This window comes from Tauraco erythrolophus, chromosome 1, assembly GCF_009769465.1.
Source record: "Tauraco erythrolophus isolate bTauEry1 chromosome 1, bTauEry1.pri, whole genome shotgun sequence".
In the NCBI taxonomy this organism is placed as follows: domain Eukaryota; kingdom Metazoa; phylum Chordata; class Aves; order Musophagiformes; family Musophagidae; genus Tauraco; species Tauraco erythrolophus.
In genome coordinates, this window is record NC_141465.1 from 133,247,675 (window position 1) to 133,262,078 (window position 14,404).

The following is a 14,404-nucleotide window of genomic DNA, read 5'->3' on the forward strand; positions in this document are numbered from 1 at the left end:
TTTCCCTCCCCTCCAGCACGTTTCGGTTTATATTAACTTCAGTACAGGGCATTTCCAAGGGATTAGTGCCTGGCTGGGGTAAGTAACCCAAAACATTTCAGCCAGCTGGTCCCTAATCCCCAGGAAATGCCCTGTGTCTCCATCCATCCCTACTGCTTACACCAGCGACCCGGGGCGAGGAGGGGAATTGCTCTGCCTGCAGCTTTCCCAGCTGCCAGTAGATGGCACAGCTCATTTAAATACGTTGGGAGCAGGCCGGAGGAGCGGTGGGCATTGTGGTTTCTTTCTTAGAAGTTCGGATTTTTTAATCGATTTCAGTTTCAGCCAAGAGCAAGGAAGCACGCTGAAGGTTATGATTAAAAACCCCAGAGTTTCCTGCAAGAGAAAGCGTAACTTTTTCGTGCACCCTGGCACGTTACGCACACACAGCACAAGGGCTTTTTCTTGGGAAAAAACATTTTCTTTTCTTTCTACCCTACCCTTGTGCAAGGAATATGATTTCTTACATGGCATCTCTTAATTTCTCCCTTGCTACTCCTGCTAATTCTGCTCGTCCCCTTTCAGTTGCTCCTGCTGGCAGAGACAGATTCTCCATGGCTTCACAGAACTCCCTCGTTGCGTTTTTCCAACGCAGGGATGTGGTTTTCACAGTTTTCCGCCAAGGCTGCTGGCTGTTAGCTCAGACTCCAGAGGTTTACGCAGTCAGCTGGGGCCAGTCTGAGTTCAGTCTCCGCCGCCGGTTGGAGGAACAGCTTGAAGTTGGTAAAGCCGTTACGAACATGCAAGTGCTGCCAAATCAGAGCCGCGTTCGTGACATACATCATCTTTAACTCCTAGAGGCTTTGGGGATAATAGTTGTATTCCTGGCTAAACGCGTTATAAGGCGCTGTAACGTTACATGCGTTGAATCATATGTAATCTGGCATCCCGATGCTGGAATTAACTCGCTGTTCCCACTCTGCCTACAGCCACGGTGGAATTGGGGAGGCACGTTCACATGGAGCATCTTTGTTTCGAGCGTTTTTCTGCGCAGAGCTTGTGTTTCACATATGAGATGGCAGCATGTTTAAGCATACAGAAAATGCAACCCATTTCTCATCCGAAAGTCCCAGCAATCTGAGGTACTTGTGTCAAGCATCACTAAAGACGAAAAAAAGAATTCACAGGGGTACTTCATGTTTTGGACACCGTTCAGATATATCTTGTGATATAATATATCTTGTAGATGCCCCATCCCTGGAAGTGTTCAAGGCCAGGTTGGATGAGGCTTTGGGCAACCTGGTGTAGTGGAGGGTGTCCCTGCCCATGGCAGAGGGTTTGGAACTAGATGATCTTTGAGGTCTCTTCCAACTCAAACCATTCTGTGATTCTATAACTAAGTCAGTAAATGTGATCCAGAATAGGGGATGAGCGGAGAGAAAGGATGGCACAGCAAGGAAGCAGGGTACTAAACCAAAGGCTGTCACAGAATATGTAGAATAATTCATTCCAATTCACACGATGATAATTATGGAGCATTTCTTTAAACATCCATCGCCCAAACGAAGTGTTTCAACTCCGCGTGGTGAAAGTTGTTAACATAAAAATGCGGACAGGGTTCTCTGCAACTGGTTTTCAAACTGATACCACTTTGCATTGGTGTCAGTAGGAGCGAATTCCTAACCTGTGAATCATTAACATACGCCGTGGAATGGCTTTGCACGATACCCGCGTATTAATCACGATCGTCTGCTCTCGATTGGGTCTTTATAAATCCCCAGTAGGTCACCCGCCTCCCTGAAATGGCTCTGGCTTTTGGGAAGATCTGTCAAACGCAGGTCACCAGGACGCAGTTTTCCCTGCGAATGTGCAAAGTGCCTCTAACCCAGGAGGGTTTGTGGGCGAGACTCCGGCTCTCAGGCGGTGTAAATCGATCCAGCTCCTGAGCACTGAATAAGGCAACGCCGACTGGTGCCAGCGCAGAACCGGCCTCTCCGTCCTCCCCTGCCCTCGGCTCCATCACGCGCGTCGCATGGACAGAGGTGGGTGAGCTGACCTGGCCGTAGCCAGTGTCCATGCAGAGCTTGCCCAGCGCTTGAGTAGGACCAAGCCCTTCTTTTGGGCACTGAAAAGACAGAAAAATCTTTTTTAGCCTTTACGTTTCACCGGCAGAAAAACAAAGCTGTTGAAAAAATACATTCCTAACGAGTGACATGCTTGTTCTTTAAGGGGTTATTCACCTTCTTTACGAGTCAGAAAGATGCTAAACAACATATGGCTCAATTGTGCTGTGCCCCTCTTGGAAAGAGGTGTCGTGCCTACCTGGCAGAGGCACCGCGAGCCGTAGTCGCTGCTCTGAAGTGATGCAAGATCCCCGCACGAGCAGCGTTCTGTAACGATTGTTGTTTGACTCCTGGAGCATCCAGCCAGCGTCGACTTGTTATTGCACCAGCTACGGCACAAACACCTAAGGAGGGACCGTCCCTGCCCACGGAGGTTGGACAGGCAGGGAAACCGAGGCAGGGATGACTGAATGTGCCCGAGCAGGTTTGGGGCAGAGCTGCTGGGTAGAGACAGGTCTTGGAAATCCATCCCCAGCAAACAACCTCGAGTTGTGTTTTCCTAATAAATGGGCAGCGTGAGAGTGTACTGGGCTAGGAGGACTCGGCTTTTACAGGTGCCATGCCCAGGATTTTGCTTTTAAGGATGCAGTAAAAGGAGGTTTAGGGCATAATCCTACTCGCAAGGCTGTGGAGGGAAGTTTTATTGCTGCCTGAGCTGGGGAGAGGATCAGACTTCTAAATGGACAGTGTTTCTAGATCTGGAAGATGATAGTTAATCTCAGCCAGGGTATAATACACTGTAACATGAAACCCGGCTTGTCTGCATGAGACTCCAGTGACAGTCAAATCCCCTTTCAGTGGGCACTGCTCCATTATTTAAAAATCAATAATAAAATATGAAGCTTTTATCGATTCCCCTCAATTTTATTTTTTCTTCCCCCCCCCCCCTTCCAGGAGGGTTTTCACTGTCTCCTGGTTTTTGGCTATTTCTCACTCGACCTCTTTGTTTTCCTAAGGCACCTTCATCTCACCCCCAAGCCCCTGACCGCAGCAGGATGACAGCCACCCTCTCCTTTCTGGGGGGAGAAGGCCCTTTTCCATCAAGACAGGGGCAGGGAGCTGGTGGGATTAAACCTTACGGTGGAGGGTTGGTGGTTTGGGGTGGTTTTTTCTGGGGGGAGGTGACTTTTGATTAAGGCTGTGCTGCAGGACATCACCTGCCGCGGTACCTATAAAGTTTCTATATAGGTACTGTATGGATGCGGGGGGAGCCAGGAATGAGAGGCAACCCCTCCCCGGGCGCTGGGGAGGCCGTCGGGGGCCGGGCAGCCCCTCTTTCCCGCGGGGGTTGTATCTTTAAAGCAGGCTGGCGGGGCGCCGGGCCGGGCGGAGCCGTGGCGAGCCGGGGAAGGAGCCAGTTTCCTGCTTCCCCGCTCGCAACCGAGCGGCGGCGGCGGCGGGGGGAGGCGCTCGTCGCCCCCCCCTCCACCCCCGATCCATCCATCCCTCCATCCATCCCTCTACCCACCCACTCGTCCACCCACCGCCCTCCATGGGCCGGCGCTGCCGGCGCTGAGCGCCGGGGAGGCAGCGCCCGGCGGCGCGACCGGCTGCCGCGATGAGCGGCGGGGAGGTGGTGTGCTCGGGCTGGCTCCGAAAGTCACCGCCGGAGAAGAAGTTACGGAGATACGTAAGTCTTTGCCAACCCTATTTCAGCTCTACCTCGGCGCCGGGAACGCCCGGTTCGCCGTTCTCCCTTCCGCCGGTAACCGCCGCCCGCCCGGGTGCACCTGCCACCGGCGCCGCGGCGGCTCGGCTCGGCTCGGCTCGGCTCGGCTCGGCTCGGCTCGGCTCGGCCCGGCTCGGGTGGGCTCGGCCCGGCTCGGGTGGGCTCGGCCCGGCTCGGCTCGGCTCGGCTCGGCTCGGCTCGGCCCGGCTCGGCTCGGCTCGGCTCGGCTCGGCTCGGCTCGGCGGGGCGGTGGGTGCCCCTTGCCCGGGCGGGGAGGGGTTGGTCGGAGCTCCCAGCTGCTCGGGAAAGAGGGATGGGAGCACGTCCGAGCCCCCCGGCTCGTCCCCCGCCCCGGGGCTGTGGTAGCAGCGGGGCGACGGCCGATGCTGGACCGGGCACCCGGTTTGGGGGCAGTTCTCCTGCCCCCCGCCGTGGCCGGGCTCACCTGGGACTGGCGGCTGTCACACCCCCTCCTTTGAAGTCTTGTTTTTTACGGGCAGGTTGGGAATACCTTTGTCCTAAAGAGTCAAGGCAATAACACATCTCAGATCCCCCTCTCCTCCCCCCAAAACCCCCATAACGGTCGCTTTCCCCCTCCCCGCCCGCGGTTCCTATTAATCATTTAACGTTCAAACTCTTTGAAGATAGCACCAGTAGCGCTCCGATAGCCTTTTGTGCCATTAGCGGCTGAGATCAAACACTTCAAAGAAGTTGTAAAAAGAGGGTCCAAATGCCAGCTCTGTCACATTCCCCACTCCTTGAAAGAAATAACTGTTCTTTGCCCGACGGCCTCGCCGTGCGCCACGAGCGTTAAGAGCTCCGAGACGCGGCTATGTCGAGTTGCCATCCTATGACTCGGCACATCGCTCCCCGGGATCGAGCCGGGCTCCCACTCTCTGACTCCAGTGACCAACCTCTGCCAGGCTTCGCTTGGCTGGGACGCAGCCTCCGGAGAGAGCTGGATGCTCTCCCTTCCTTGGGACACGCACACCAGCCAGACTGTCCTTTGGTCCTGTTGCTTTTGCCTGCGTGCGTTTTGGGAACGGCAGGCAGGACCAGTGCAGCTGGTGTCTCCCCAGTGCCTGTTGTTGATGGATGGAAGCGTCGCTGCCTGTCCTTGAGAGGGAGGGGGATGTCTGTAGTCCCGTGTCACAGGCTAGGGCAGGGCTGGAGGAGTATCTGATGCGTGATCCGGTGTTATTAGCCTTATCCAAAATGGGTGCAGCCCCATAGGCTGCGTCTCCTCGCATTAGGCTGCGTGCCTGGTCGCTCTTGGTGATCCTTTCCTTGTGTGCCTGATCCCCTTCGAGGGAGGATGAGGTCGGTGTGGGGCTGCGGGATGGAGCTGCGAGGGAATTCGGTTCTTCCCTCTCCCTGTCCACTGAATGCACGGAGACAAAGGTAGAACCGGGTGTTTACATGGGAAATCTCAACCCCCTAACGCGTGTAGGCAGGCTTGGTGGGAGACGGACAGAGTGACTTTGTGCGCGCCGAACGGCGGAGGATGCTTTTAGCTTAATGGAGCAAAGCACCTTCCTCCCTCAGAAATCAACTAATTGCTGATCCTGAGTCACCGGTGGCCTTAACTCATCCAAACATCATTAGCTTCCCAGCATCTGCCCCGTGAAAGGGCGCTCACATCGCCTTCTGAATATCCAGCTTGTGCTCCGGCATTCCAGCAAGAGCTGAATAAATCTGCTAAATGCTCTACGGGAGGGTGTGACACGCCGGCGGTTCGCGCTAATTATCCATGGGCATAAGAGTGCTTTTCATCCCGATACATCCCAAAGTGCTTTGCAAGCCACCTATGTTTTCCAAACACCCTCATTCCCCAAAAGGACCGTGCTGAGATGTGCCCGGCAGTCCCACGCAGGCTCCGCGGGGCAGGAAGCGATGCTCGGCGGATGTCACTCGAGGGGGATCTCTGTGCCGGAGGGGTCCCGGTGCTGTGGTCAGCGGGACTTCCCTTCCAGTTACGCCGGTTGCGCCGGCTTCCTGCGTCGGTGGCTGGATTTCAAAATGTTGGCCTTAGCTCGGCGTCTCGCTCGGTGGCACCCCGTCCCTTCGCTCTTTATTATCAACATCATAATATTCCTGTAGCTGCGGCGCGCGTTCAGGGCGTCGGTGTGTTGGATCAAGATGATGGATCAAGATGTTCTCTTGGATAGCAGTTCAGAACAGGTAGATGTGGTAGAGCCGGAGGCTGGTGGCTTTGCTCCCCTAAAACCTGCCTTGATCTGCAACAAACCCCCACAGTTGGGCTTGGATTTCATGCACAAGAGGCGAGTTTCCAGCGGCTGCGGTGTTGCGCCGGCTTTTGTACGGACTCAAAGGGAAGGCGCTGAGTCGCTGCCTTTGCCGCTTTCTTCGTGCCTTCGGTTTGTGTTCTCCTTTGAGACCTCGGAGGAGGAATCTCAGGCTGCAGGATGCTGCTAATCGGGTTTGAAGTTCCTGCTCCAGCTCTCTGGACACAGGGAAGATGATGGATTTATTTTCCCTTTGACAAGTGCATTTCCAATGTACGTGTCTGCGCATGGGTGTGTTGCTGACGCTGTCCTTGAAATGCTGTGCTTCAATAAGCCTGGTCTTGTTTTGGTTTTACTTTTCAAGGAGATCCTTGGCAGGAGGGGAAGGTGCTAAATTTTCCTTCTAACTTCCATCCAGAGTGGTTGGGGAAGGGGACTCTTCTCCACGCCTGATCCACGCAGCGTTAATCTGCATTTGCAGCAGCACCTGCTTGGTTTCACCTCAGAGAATAAGCGTTTATGTGAGATTGTGGGATGTTTTATGTAGGACGCCTTTGTACAATGCCCTGGAAAATATCGGGAACGGGAGTTTCTCTTCCATTGGGGGATCAAGCGATGACTGCTTCATGGTTGAGATGAGTTGTGGCTCTTTTTTGCCTTGTAACTGAGGCAGGTGTTCATGTAGATCATGGGCAGTTTGGCTGTGATCTCAGATGAGCCCTATAGATGCTCCCTCCCGTAGTGTTGATAATAAAAGATAACCAAACAATTGAAGGTCAAAAGTAATGGAGAAACCAAAATACCGCTTTCCACCTCCGTTTTGCTTGGGATGCCAAGCTCCATTGTCCGCTCGCTCAATTTTTTTTTTTCCAGACAAACGCTTTTATACCTTCATAGAACCATAGAATAGTTTGGGTTGGAAGGGACCTTTAAAGGTCGTCTAGTCCAACCCTCCTGCCATGAGCAGGGACATCTTCAACTAGATATGGTGGCTCAGACCTCCGTCCAACCTGACCTTGAACATTTCCAGGGATGGGGCATCTACCACCTCTCTGGGTAACCTGTGCCAGCGTTTCACCACCTTCATCATAAAAAGTTTCTTCCTTCTACCTAGTCCAAATCTCCCTTCGTTTAGTTTGAAACCATTACCCCTTGTCCTAGCGCAACAAGCCCTGCTAAAAAGTCCGTCCCCACCTTCTCCCCCTCTGACTTTCACGCATGGAGGGATTTCCTTGTATGCAGCCACAAAGCACAGAACTGTCCTTTAATTCTCCTCCTGGCTCCTCCTTAAAACACCCGTGAAAAAAATTGAAAAAAAAAAAACAAAACCAAACCTCCAATCCCTAAACAAAACCCTTGGCTTGAGTTGTGTGACCGATGAGCCGAGACCAGCGCGTGTTGTGCCGGTCTGTACTGACTCACTGTCTCCTGGTGCTCTCCCGCTGGACGTGCCTGTCTGTTGTCTGTCGAGTTAGACGTGGGTTTAGAGTTGTGTTTTGTGTCTCTCCGCTGCTCGGCACGATGGGCGTCGGGGGTGGGCTCTCTGGCAGAAAAGCAACGTGAAAAATAACTGCTGTCGTCGCGGAGCAGCTCTTAGCTTCCTATCATTAAATCAGCGTGCTTTGCCTCTTCATTTATGTTCCATAAAGCCAGGGTATTTTCTGTCTGGATGAGATGTCTACAGTTCTGACTAAAGCAAAAGCTTCTTGTCTCGCACTGGGTTTATAATCCTTTACTGCTTTTGCATCAGAGGTCGCTTTTACGTCGAGCGGAAGCAATTTAATCAAGATCATCAGCAGACCCGCTCCTCTCCGGTGGGGTGAGCAGAAGAGGTTAAGCGAGGTATGACAGCCCTATTCACAGAATCATAGAATGGTTTGGGTTGGAAGGGACCTCAAAGATCATCTAGTTCCAATCCCCTGGAGGGGCTTCTTTTGGCCCCTGAAGTAGATCCTTCCTATCCCACTTGAAGATGCGTAGCAAGGATGTCCTCGTTAAATGAGGGAAGACCACCAGGGCAGAGGAGTCTCAGGCTGCTCAAATGGTGGAGGTACCAGGTGGAGTTTGGCACAGTGCTAATCGGGATGAAATTTTATAGCAGGGAGAAGAAAGGATGTCCCTTTAATTCTGCAACAAAATACAAAAAAAAAAAAAAAAAAAAAAGAAGGATATTGAACAAAGTGATCTCCTTTTATTCCCTCTCCTCTCTAAGGAGCTTTAACGGGTCACTCTCATGTTCAGCTGTGCCAGGCCTGACTCAGGATGCTCCCCTCTACCAAATATAGGAAACGGTTGCAGAGACTCCAGAAAAAAGCACCAAAAAATGAGCAGAAACCTAGAAAACATGGAAAGACTGAAAGAAATGAGGTTGTTTAGTCTAGGGATGAGAGGGCTGAGGGGAGAAATAACAGTCCTTGAGTGTGTCAAAGGTAGCTGAGAAGGGGAAGGGAGTAAAATGTTCTCCGTGGCCAGCGGGGAGAGGCCAAGAAGTGCTGAGCTCAAGCTGCAGTTCAGGGAAACAAGTGTTGGAAAAACTTCCTAACCTCTGATTGCCAGAGGAGTGGAGCAGTGGAACGGATGGTTTGGGATGGGATCGGAGTCTCCATCGGTGGAAGTTTCAATGGGCCGGTTGGCCAAACAGCAAGTGCTTCAGGAGAGCTGGTCCTGTTTTGAGGCAGTGGAATAAATATGACAAATTCTCCGAAAGTCCCTTCCAGAGCTGGTTTAGGTGAATTTATGGATTTTCAGAGTGAAGTCAGAGAGGGACAGCAAAGAGGCTTTAGGGTACAAATCGTGTCACCTGGATCTGCTGATGGGACTCAGGGAAGTCCTCTGGCCCAATGGAGCCATGTTCTTTGTAGAAAGTTTTGACAGCACTGAACTCCGTGACTTTGCGTCTTGTTCCAGCTGCCAAGCTGCCTGCTACACCCTGCTCCTCCCATGTAATCTCCAGGCTGGATTCAAGAAGACCATCAGACGTTTTAGCTGTTGCCATCTGCCCTGTGATTCAGAGGAGGGATGAACACTTGCTCCACCTGAGAAGGTTTTGCAGGTCAGGGGTTGCATTTTGCTTACAAGGGCAGTGCCCGCCCGCACTCCTGCAGCACCACCTCTCTTGTGCAACGCTGCCCAAAGGTCACGCTCCGTAACTTGTTTCTCTGCTGCATCATTGCTGATGAGTCAAAACACTCAACCTCTTCCCTGCAGCCTTCTCTCAGGGTCGTTTTGTTTGGGTGTGGGCCTGTGTTCCTTTGCCCGCTGTAACATTTTCCAGGGGCGGTCGGATGGTTGTATGTTGTCGTCAGGATACTCTTGGTCTGATAACTCGCAGTTACTTGAAGGGTGGTTATGGGGACGATGGAGTCAAACTCTTCTCAGTTGTAGCAGATGATAAAATAAGGAGCAACAAACACAACCCAGTTTTGGAGGTTCGGGTTGGGTCTTGGCGAAGCTCCTCTAGTACGAGGGTCGTGGTATAGAGGAACAGGTTCCCACAGAGGCTGCAGGGTCTCAGTCTTGGGAAGTTTGCAAGACTTGGCTAGAGAAAATCCCAGTTGACCCAATCTAGTCCCATCTCAGACACAAAGTTGCCTGGAGACCTCCTGAGGTGCCTTCAAGCCAAGATTTCTGCTACCTCTCTGGCATGGCGCAACGCAGAGCCACCAAACTAGGAAGCAATGTAGCTGCTTTAGCCCAGCTCCTCGTGCAGGTGGACAGTCCTTGTTTTGTTTCCTACTAACACGAGCAACAGGGGGAACTGCTCTGCTAGAGCAGCTCTTCAGCTGCTGAAACTCAAACTGGTTTGGTCAGGGCTAACCCACAAGTCTTCCCAAGGCATTACATCGGCCGAGGTGGACGCACCCGTAAAGGTAAGGAGCCCACGTGTTGTGTGGAGACTGAAACTGGTGTATTTTCCCGGTGCTTTGGCTTTTCTCAGGCAGCTCGAGTGAATCTTCAGCTGTCTGTCATGACTTCAGAGCTGGCTGAAGGTCCTGGCAAAGTCCCTGGTAGATGTAAAAGATTGATGGTGGCAAAGCACAGGTTGAACTTCAGAAAGATAAACAATACTTAAGGAAAGTGTAACAGGAAGCTGGCTTCGTTTCTCTTTGGAAGAGAGCAGGAGTGATACTGAAACCCTCTTTTTCTTTGAGCAAGTGTCAGATGCAAGAGGTGATGTAATAGTGTTTACCAGACCGAAGCACATAATTTATAGTAGTGACTCAAAGGCCGAGCAAATATTATTTATTTGGATTACAGTAGCAGCCGAGGTGACTGGGATTGGGGCTCGATGTGCCGGGTGTTTGGAGAGACCACGTTTTCCCTGAAGGGTTGGTCAGATGGGGAAACTGAGGCACGGAGCAAGTCAGTGGTTTGGCTGCGCTTGTGGTCAGGGTCATTCCCACAGCTGAGAACTCGACTTCGTTTTCTCTCTTCTACCCGAGCCAGGGGTTTCCGAGCTGCTCACGAGCTGCTGGGGATGTGTGAAGCCACGGAAAGGAATTGCAACTGGTCCACAGACGTACATAGGACTTCCAGCAGGGATTTATACAGCGAGAGTGCCAAGGTCATCTGAGGGCTCTCTGAGATGAGTTCATCCAAAAGATTTGGAAATGACTGCTTTTAATATAAACTGCCCTTCCTTCCCATACTCCTTTCGAGTCTTTAGAGTCTCATTTCCTTGTCGTGATGCTTAGGTGGATCTTACAGCACCTAAGAGCGGTGATGAGACGTATTTATCCCTGTGGTGGGAGGTGGGAGAACTGAAGAAGAGAGACTTTGGTTTATTCCACGGTGTGCGGAGAGCAGCAGTAGAGCCGAAAGAGGTTTCTGAACTGCTGCTGCTGCCGTTGGGCGCAGCCTCTGCTTCACCTCTCAGCCCTTCTCGGTGGGATAGTCCCATCCTGCCAAGGATTTGGGTGAGAAAAGGTTAAGCCCAGGATGAACAATATGCATGTGCTTATTATCCCACTCCGACCTTTGGCTGGGTAATTTTATGGAATTTGAATTGCGGCACACCTAGGCATAGTGTATGGCCAAGAGGTGTCTTATAAATACAGGCTGTTGTGATTTCCTCCTCCGGAGCTGTGAGCGGGAAGCCTGGTCCTGCTGCTGGGGCTGTTGAGAGCCTGGCTCATGCCACCAGTGGGGCACATGGCTCCGGAGAGGCTCCCAAAGCTGCTGAGCATCCAGAATGTCTCCTGGAGCATCCTGGACCTCTGCTATGGTCACTGAGCAGCGTCTACAGCAGTGTTCCTCATGCGAATGAATAAGTCAGGAGCAGACCTGCCCTCCAAAGTTTCATCTGGTGTCTTCACAGTCTAGTGATGATCTCTCTGCCGTATCTCTGGTTCTTCCCCAGCACACAGGAAAAGGAGCAGGGCAGGGAAAGGCTGGGTTGGGGTTTTGTTTGCCTTTTCTAGTCTCTCATCCCAGCTGAGAAGTCATCGGTGTTAGAAATGACTTGTTTACACCCTTGCACACCGCTGTGTTCATATCCCACCATGGCTGGATGCTTTTAGGCAAAAGCCTTTAGAGTTGCTGGCCTGGAAATGCTGGTGCAAAGCGGTCCAGGTCTGAATCTCATGGAGGGATTGGGTGGGTTTGCTTCTCCTGAGGCTTTTTGAATCTAAATCTGCAGAACTTGGATCCACACCTGAACACCTTGCTGCCAAGTGAAACCAGCTTTGTGGTTATCACAGGTTAAACTCTCTCTACTCTTGTGAGTTTCCCCTGCAGTGCTGCGTTCAGCTCTGGGGCCCCCAACACAAGAAGAACATGGAGCTCTTGGAGCGAGTCCAGAGAAGGCCACAAAGATGATCCGAGGGCTGGAGAAGCTCTCCTATGAAGACAGGCTGAGAGAGTTGGGGCTGTTCAGCCTGGAGAAGAGAAGGCTCTGGGGTCATCTTCTAGCAGCCTTCCAGCACCTAAAGGGGCTACAAGAAAGCTGGAGAGGGGCTTTTGACAGGGGCGTGTAGTGATAGGACAAGGGGCAATGGCTTTAGACTGAGAGAGGGGAGATTTCCATTAGATATAAAGAAGAAATTTTTCACAACGAGGGTGGTGAGGCAGTGGAACAGGTTGCCCAGAGATGTTATGGATGCCTCATCCTGGCAGTGTTCAAGGCCAGGTTGGATGAGGCTTTGAGCAACTGATTTAGTGGAAGGTGTACCTGCCCATGGCAACATGGTTGGATCTAGATGATGTTTAAGGTCCCTTCCAACCCTAACCATTCTATGACTCTGTGACAAACCAGCAGCAAATTGGCAGGGAACGCGGGAGGCTGCACGGATGCCGTCAGTGCAGAGCATCTCTTTTCTTTCGTATGGTGATTAGCAACAGAGAAAGCAAATATTCAGCACGTGGAATCGCAACGAACAGAGCCGAGACCTCGAGAGAGGACCCAGACCCTGTGCACACCTCCAGGCAAACACGCTTACACCTAGGGCATGCCTGCAACGACCTCGTTTTACCGTGTACGAAGAGGAATTCCTCGAGGTCAGCATGCAAACCTGCACGGCGCGCTCGTACGTGTGCCATCGGTCGCATCCAACCGTACGGCAATTTCAATGAGTGCTGGGTTCAAATGTAAAAAAAAAATGAATTAAAAATAATAAACAAATCAAAATCAGCCTCAGCCCCCCCCCAAAAAAAAAGCTCGTAGTCATCTTTAGCTTGCAAGCTGTGCCTTTAAAGAACAGGAGGAAAATATGAGTGCTGGAAGCATGTTTCTTGCTGCGTAAGATAGCCAGCAGTGCCTGTGTCGCCGATGAAGCTGGAATAATTTGATGCCAGCAACCCAGGGGGATGATTTCGTCTCTGGATTTCTCTTTTCGTAATCGGTTCCTTTTTTTTTCTTTTTTTTTTTTTTTTCCTGAGCTCTTGCGCAGTTTTCCTGGAGAAAGTCAGGATCTGGGAAATCTTGCATCAGTCTGGTTGTCTGCGTTACACTAATACCTAGAAATGAACTTCTCCGTCCAAATGTGAATATTCTCACCCCAGAATGATGTCTGTTCAGGATGGGAGGTTCACTTTTGGGCCAGAAATGGGACATTTTTATTTATAGCTTCAATCTGGCTTTGAGGCAGGACCAGTTGAGAACAACCCTTAGACATTTCTGTATCAAGCATTCGAATTGCTTTCCGTTGCTTGCAAAGCTTTTCCATCTCTGCCTGCTCTGCACCCTTTTTCACATGGCCTCTGAATTTTTAAATCCTGTGTGTTCACTCTCTCTTTTCCCTGTAATCTATTGACAGAAATATCTTCTGAGGTTTTTATTATTATTATTTATTATTTCTTTTGCTTCCCAGCGCCGTTTGGACAGGTCTGAAATATTTCCATCATGTCTCCTGGATTTAAGATGCTCTCCTACTAAAATCTCGGTACTTGTTATGCATCTTATTCCATTTAAACCTGGTATTTTCCAAAGGCGTTTGCTTTGGAAGGCATTTAGACATCTCTTTGGTGGAGTTCCAGCTCCCGCATCCATATGGTGAGATGGAAATAACGTTTTGAGTCAAAGATTTGTGGTCTTTGGAATTGTGTCGATTCTCAGCGGTTACGTTTTGCAGATGACTACAGCTGCTGCCTCGCCCATTCAGGTTCCTCACTGACCTTCTGAACATCCCCGTGGGCTTTTGTGTGGCTGCCAAAGGACGCAAGTTGACTTGCTAAACAAACTCCTTGGCCACTTAATGTGATACCCAAGTGGGGATTATTTCTCATTTCCAAAACTGATTAGTAAACCTTCGTTTTCTTTTTCTGGTGACTTTCAGGTGTCTTCTAAATTTTCAGCTTCCAAGAGCTGTGTGACGCGTACGTTGTAAGTCTGGCACAGTGTGCCGCTGTTCAACTGGGTGATACTTATGCTTGTCTGCGTTTTCTTATCTCTGTCAGTAATCGTGCCAAATGGGGTTATTAGTCATTGCCACCAATCTGTTCTGCAGATCTTCATCCACGTGCTTTTTTAAGCATCTCCTGCATTTTTTGTTGTTTATTTGTAGAGGCGATGTGTGATTTTTGACTGCTCCCTGGATGCTCTTGGCTTGAAACGGTGCCCCATGGAAAAGGGAAGATGGGCTATGTAATTCAGCTCAGGGTCTCGGTACTCTGTAGTTGCCTCTCCCTTGCTAAAGTCATAGAATCATAGAACCATAGAATGGTTTGGGTTGGAAGGGACCTCAAAGATCATCTAGTTCCAACCCCCCTGCTATGGGCAGGGACACCCTCCACTACACCACGTTGCTCAAAGCCTCATCCAACCTGGCCTTGAACACTTCCAGGGATGGGGCAGCCACAACTTCTCTGGGCAACCTGTTCCAGTGCCTCACCACCCTCAAGAGGGAAAAATTTCTTCCTTCTATCCAATCTAAATCTCCCCTCTTTGAGTT

The 14,404-nt window shown here is 51.1% G+C and overlaps 1 protein-coding gene across 1 annotated transcript in view; it reads left to right on the forward strand.

Annotated features, from left to right (window-relative positions):
- The first annotated feature begins 3,660 nt into the window (after positions 1-3,660).
- GAB2 (GRB2 associated binding protein 2) overlaps positions 3,661-14,404 on the forward strand; it is a 94,566-nt gene continuing 83,822 nt past the window's right edge. Inside the window, exon 1 of the mRNA XM_086616388.1 lies at positions 3,661-3,732. Coding sequence (XP_086472514.1) covers positions 3,661-3,732 — 72 coding nt within the window. The remainder of the gene's footprint in view (positions 3,733-14,404) is intronic.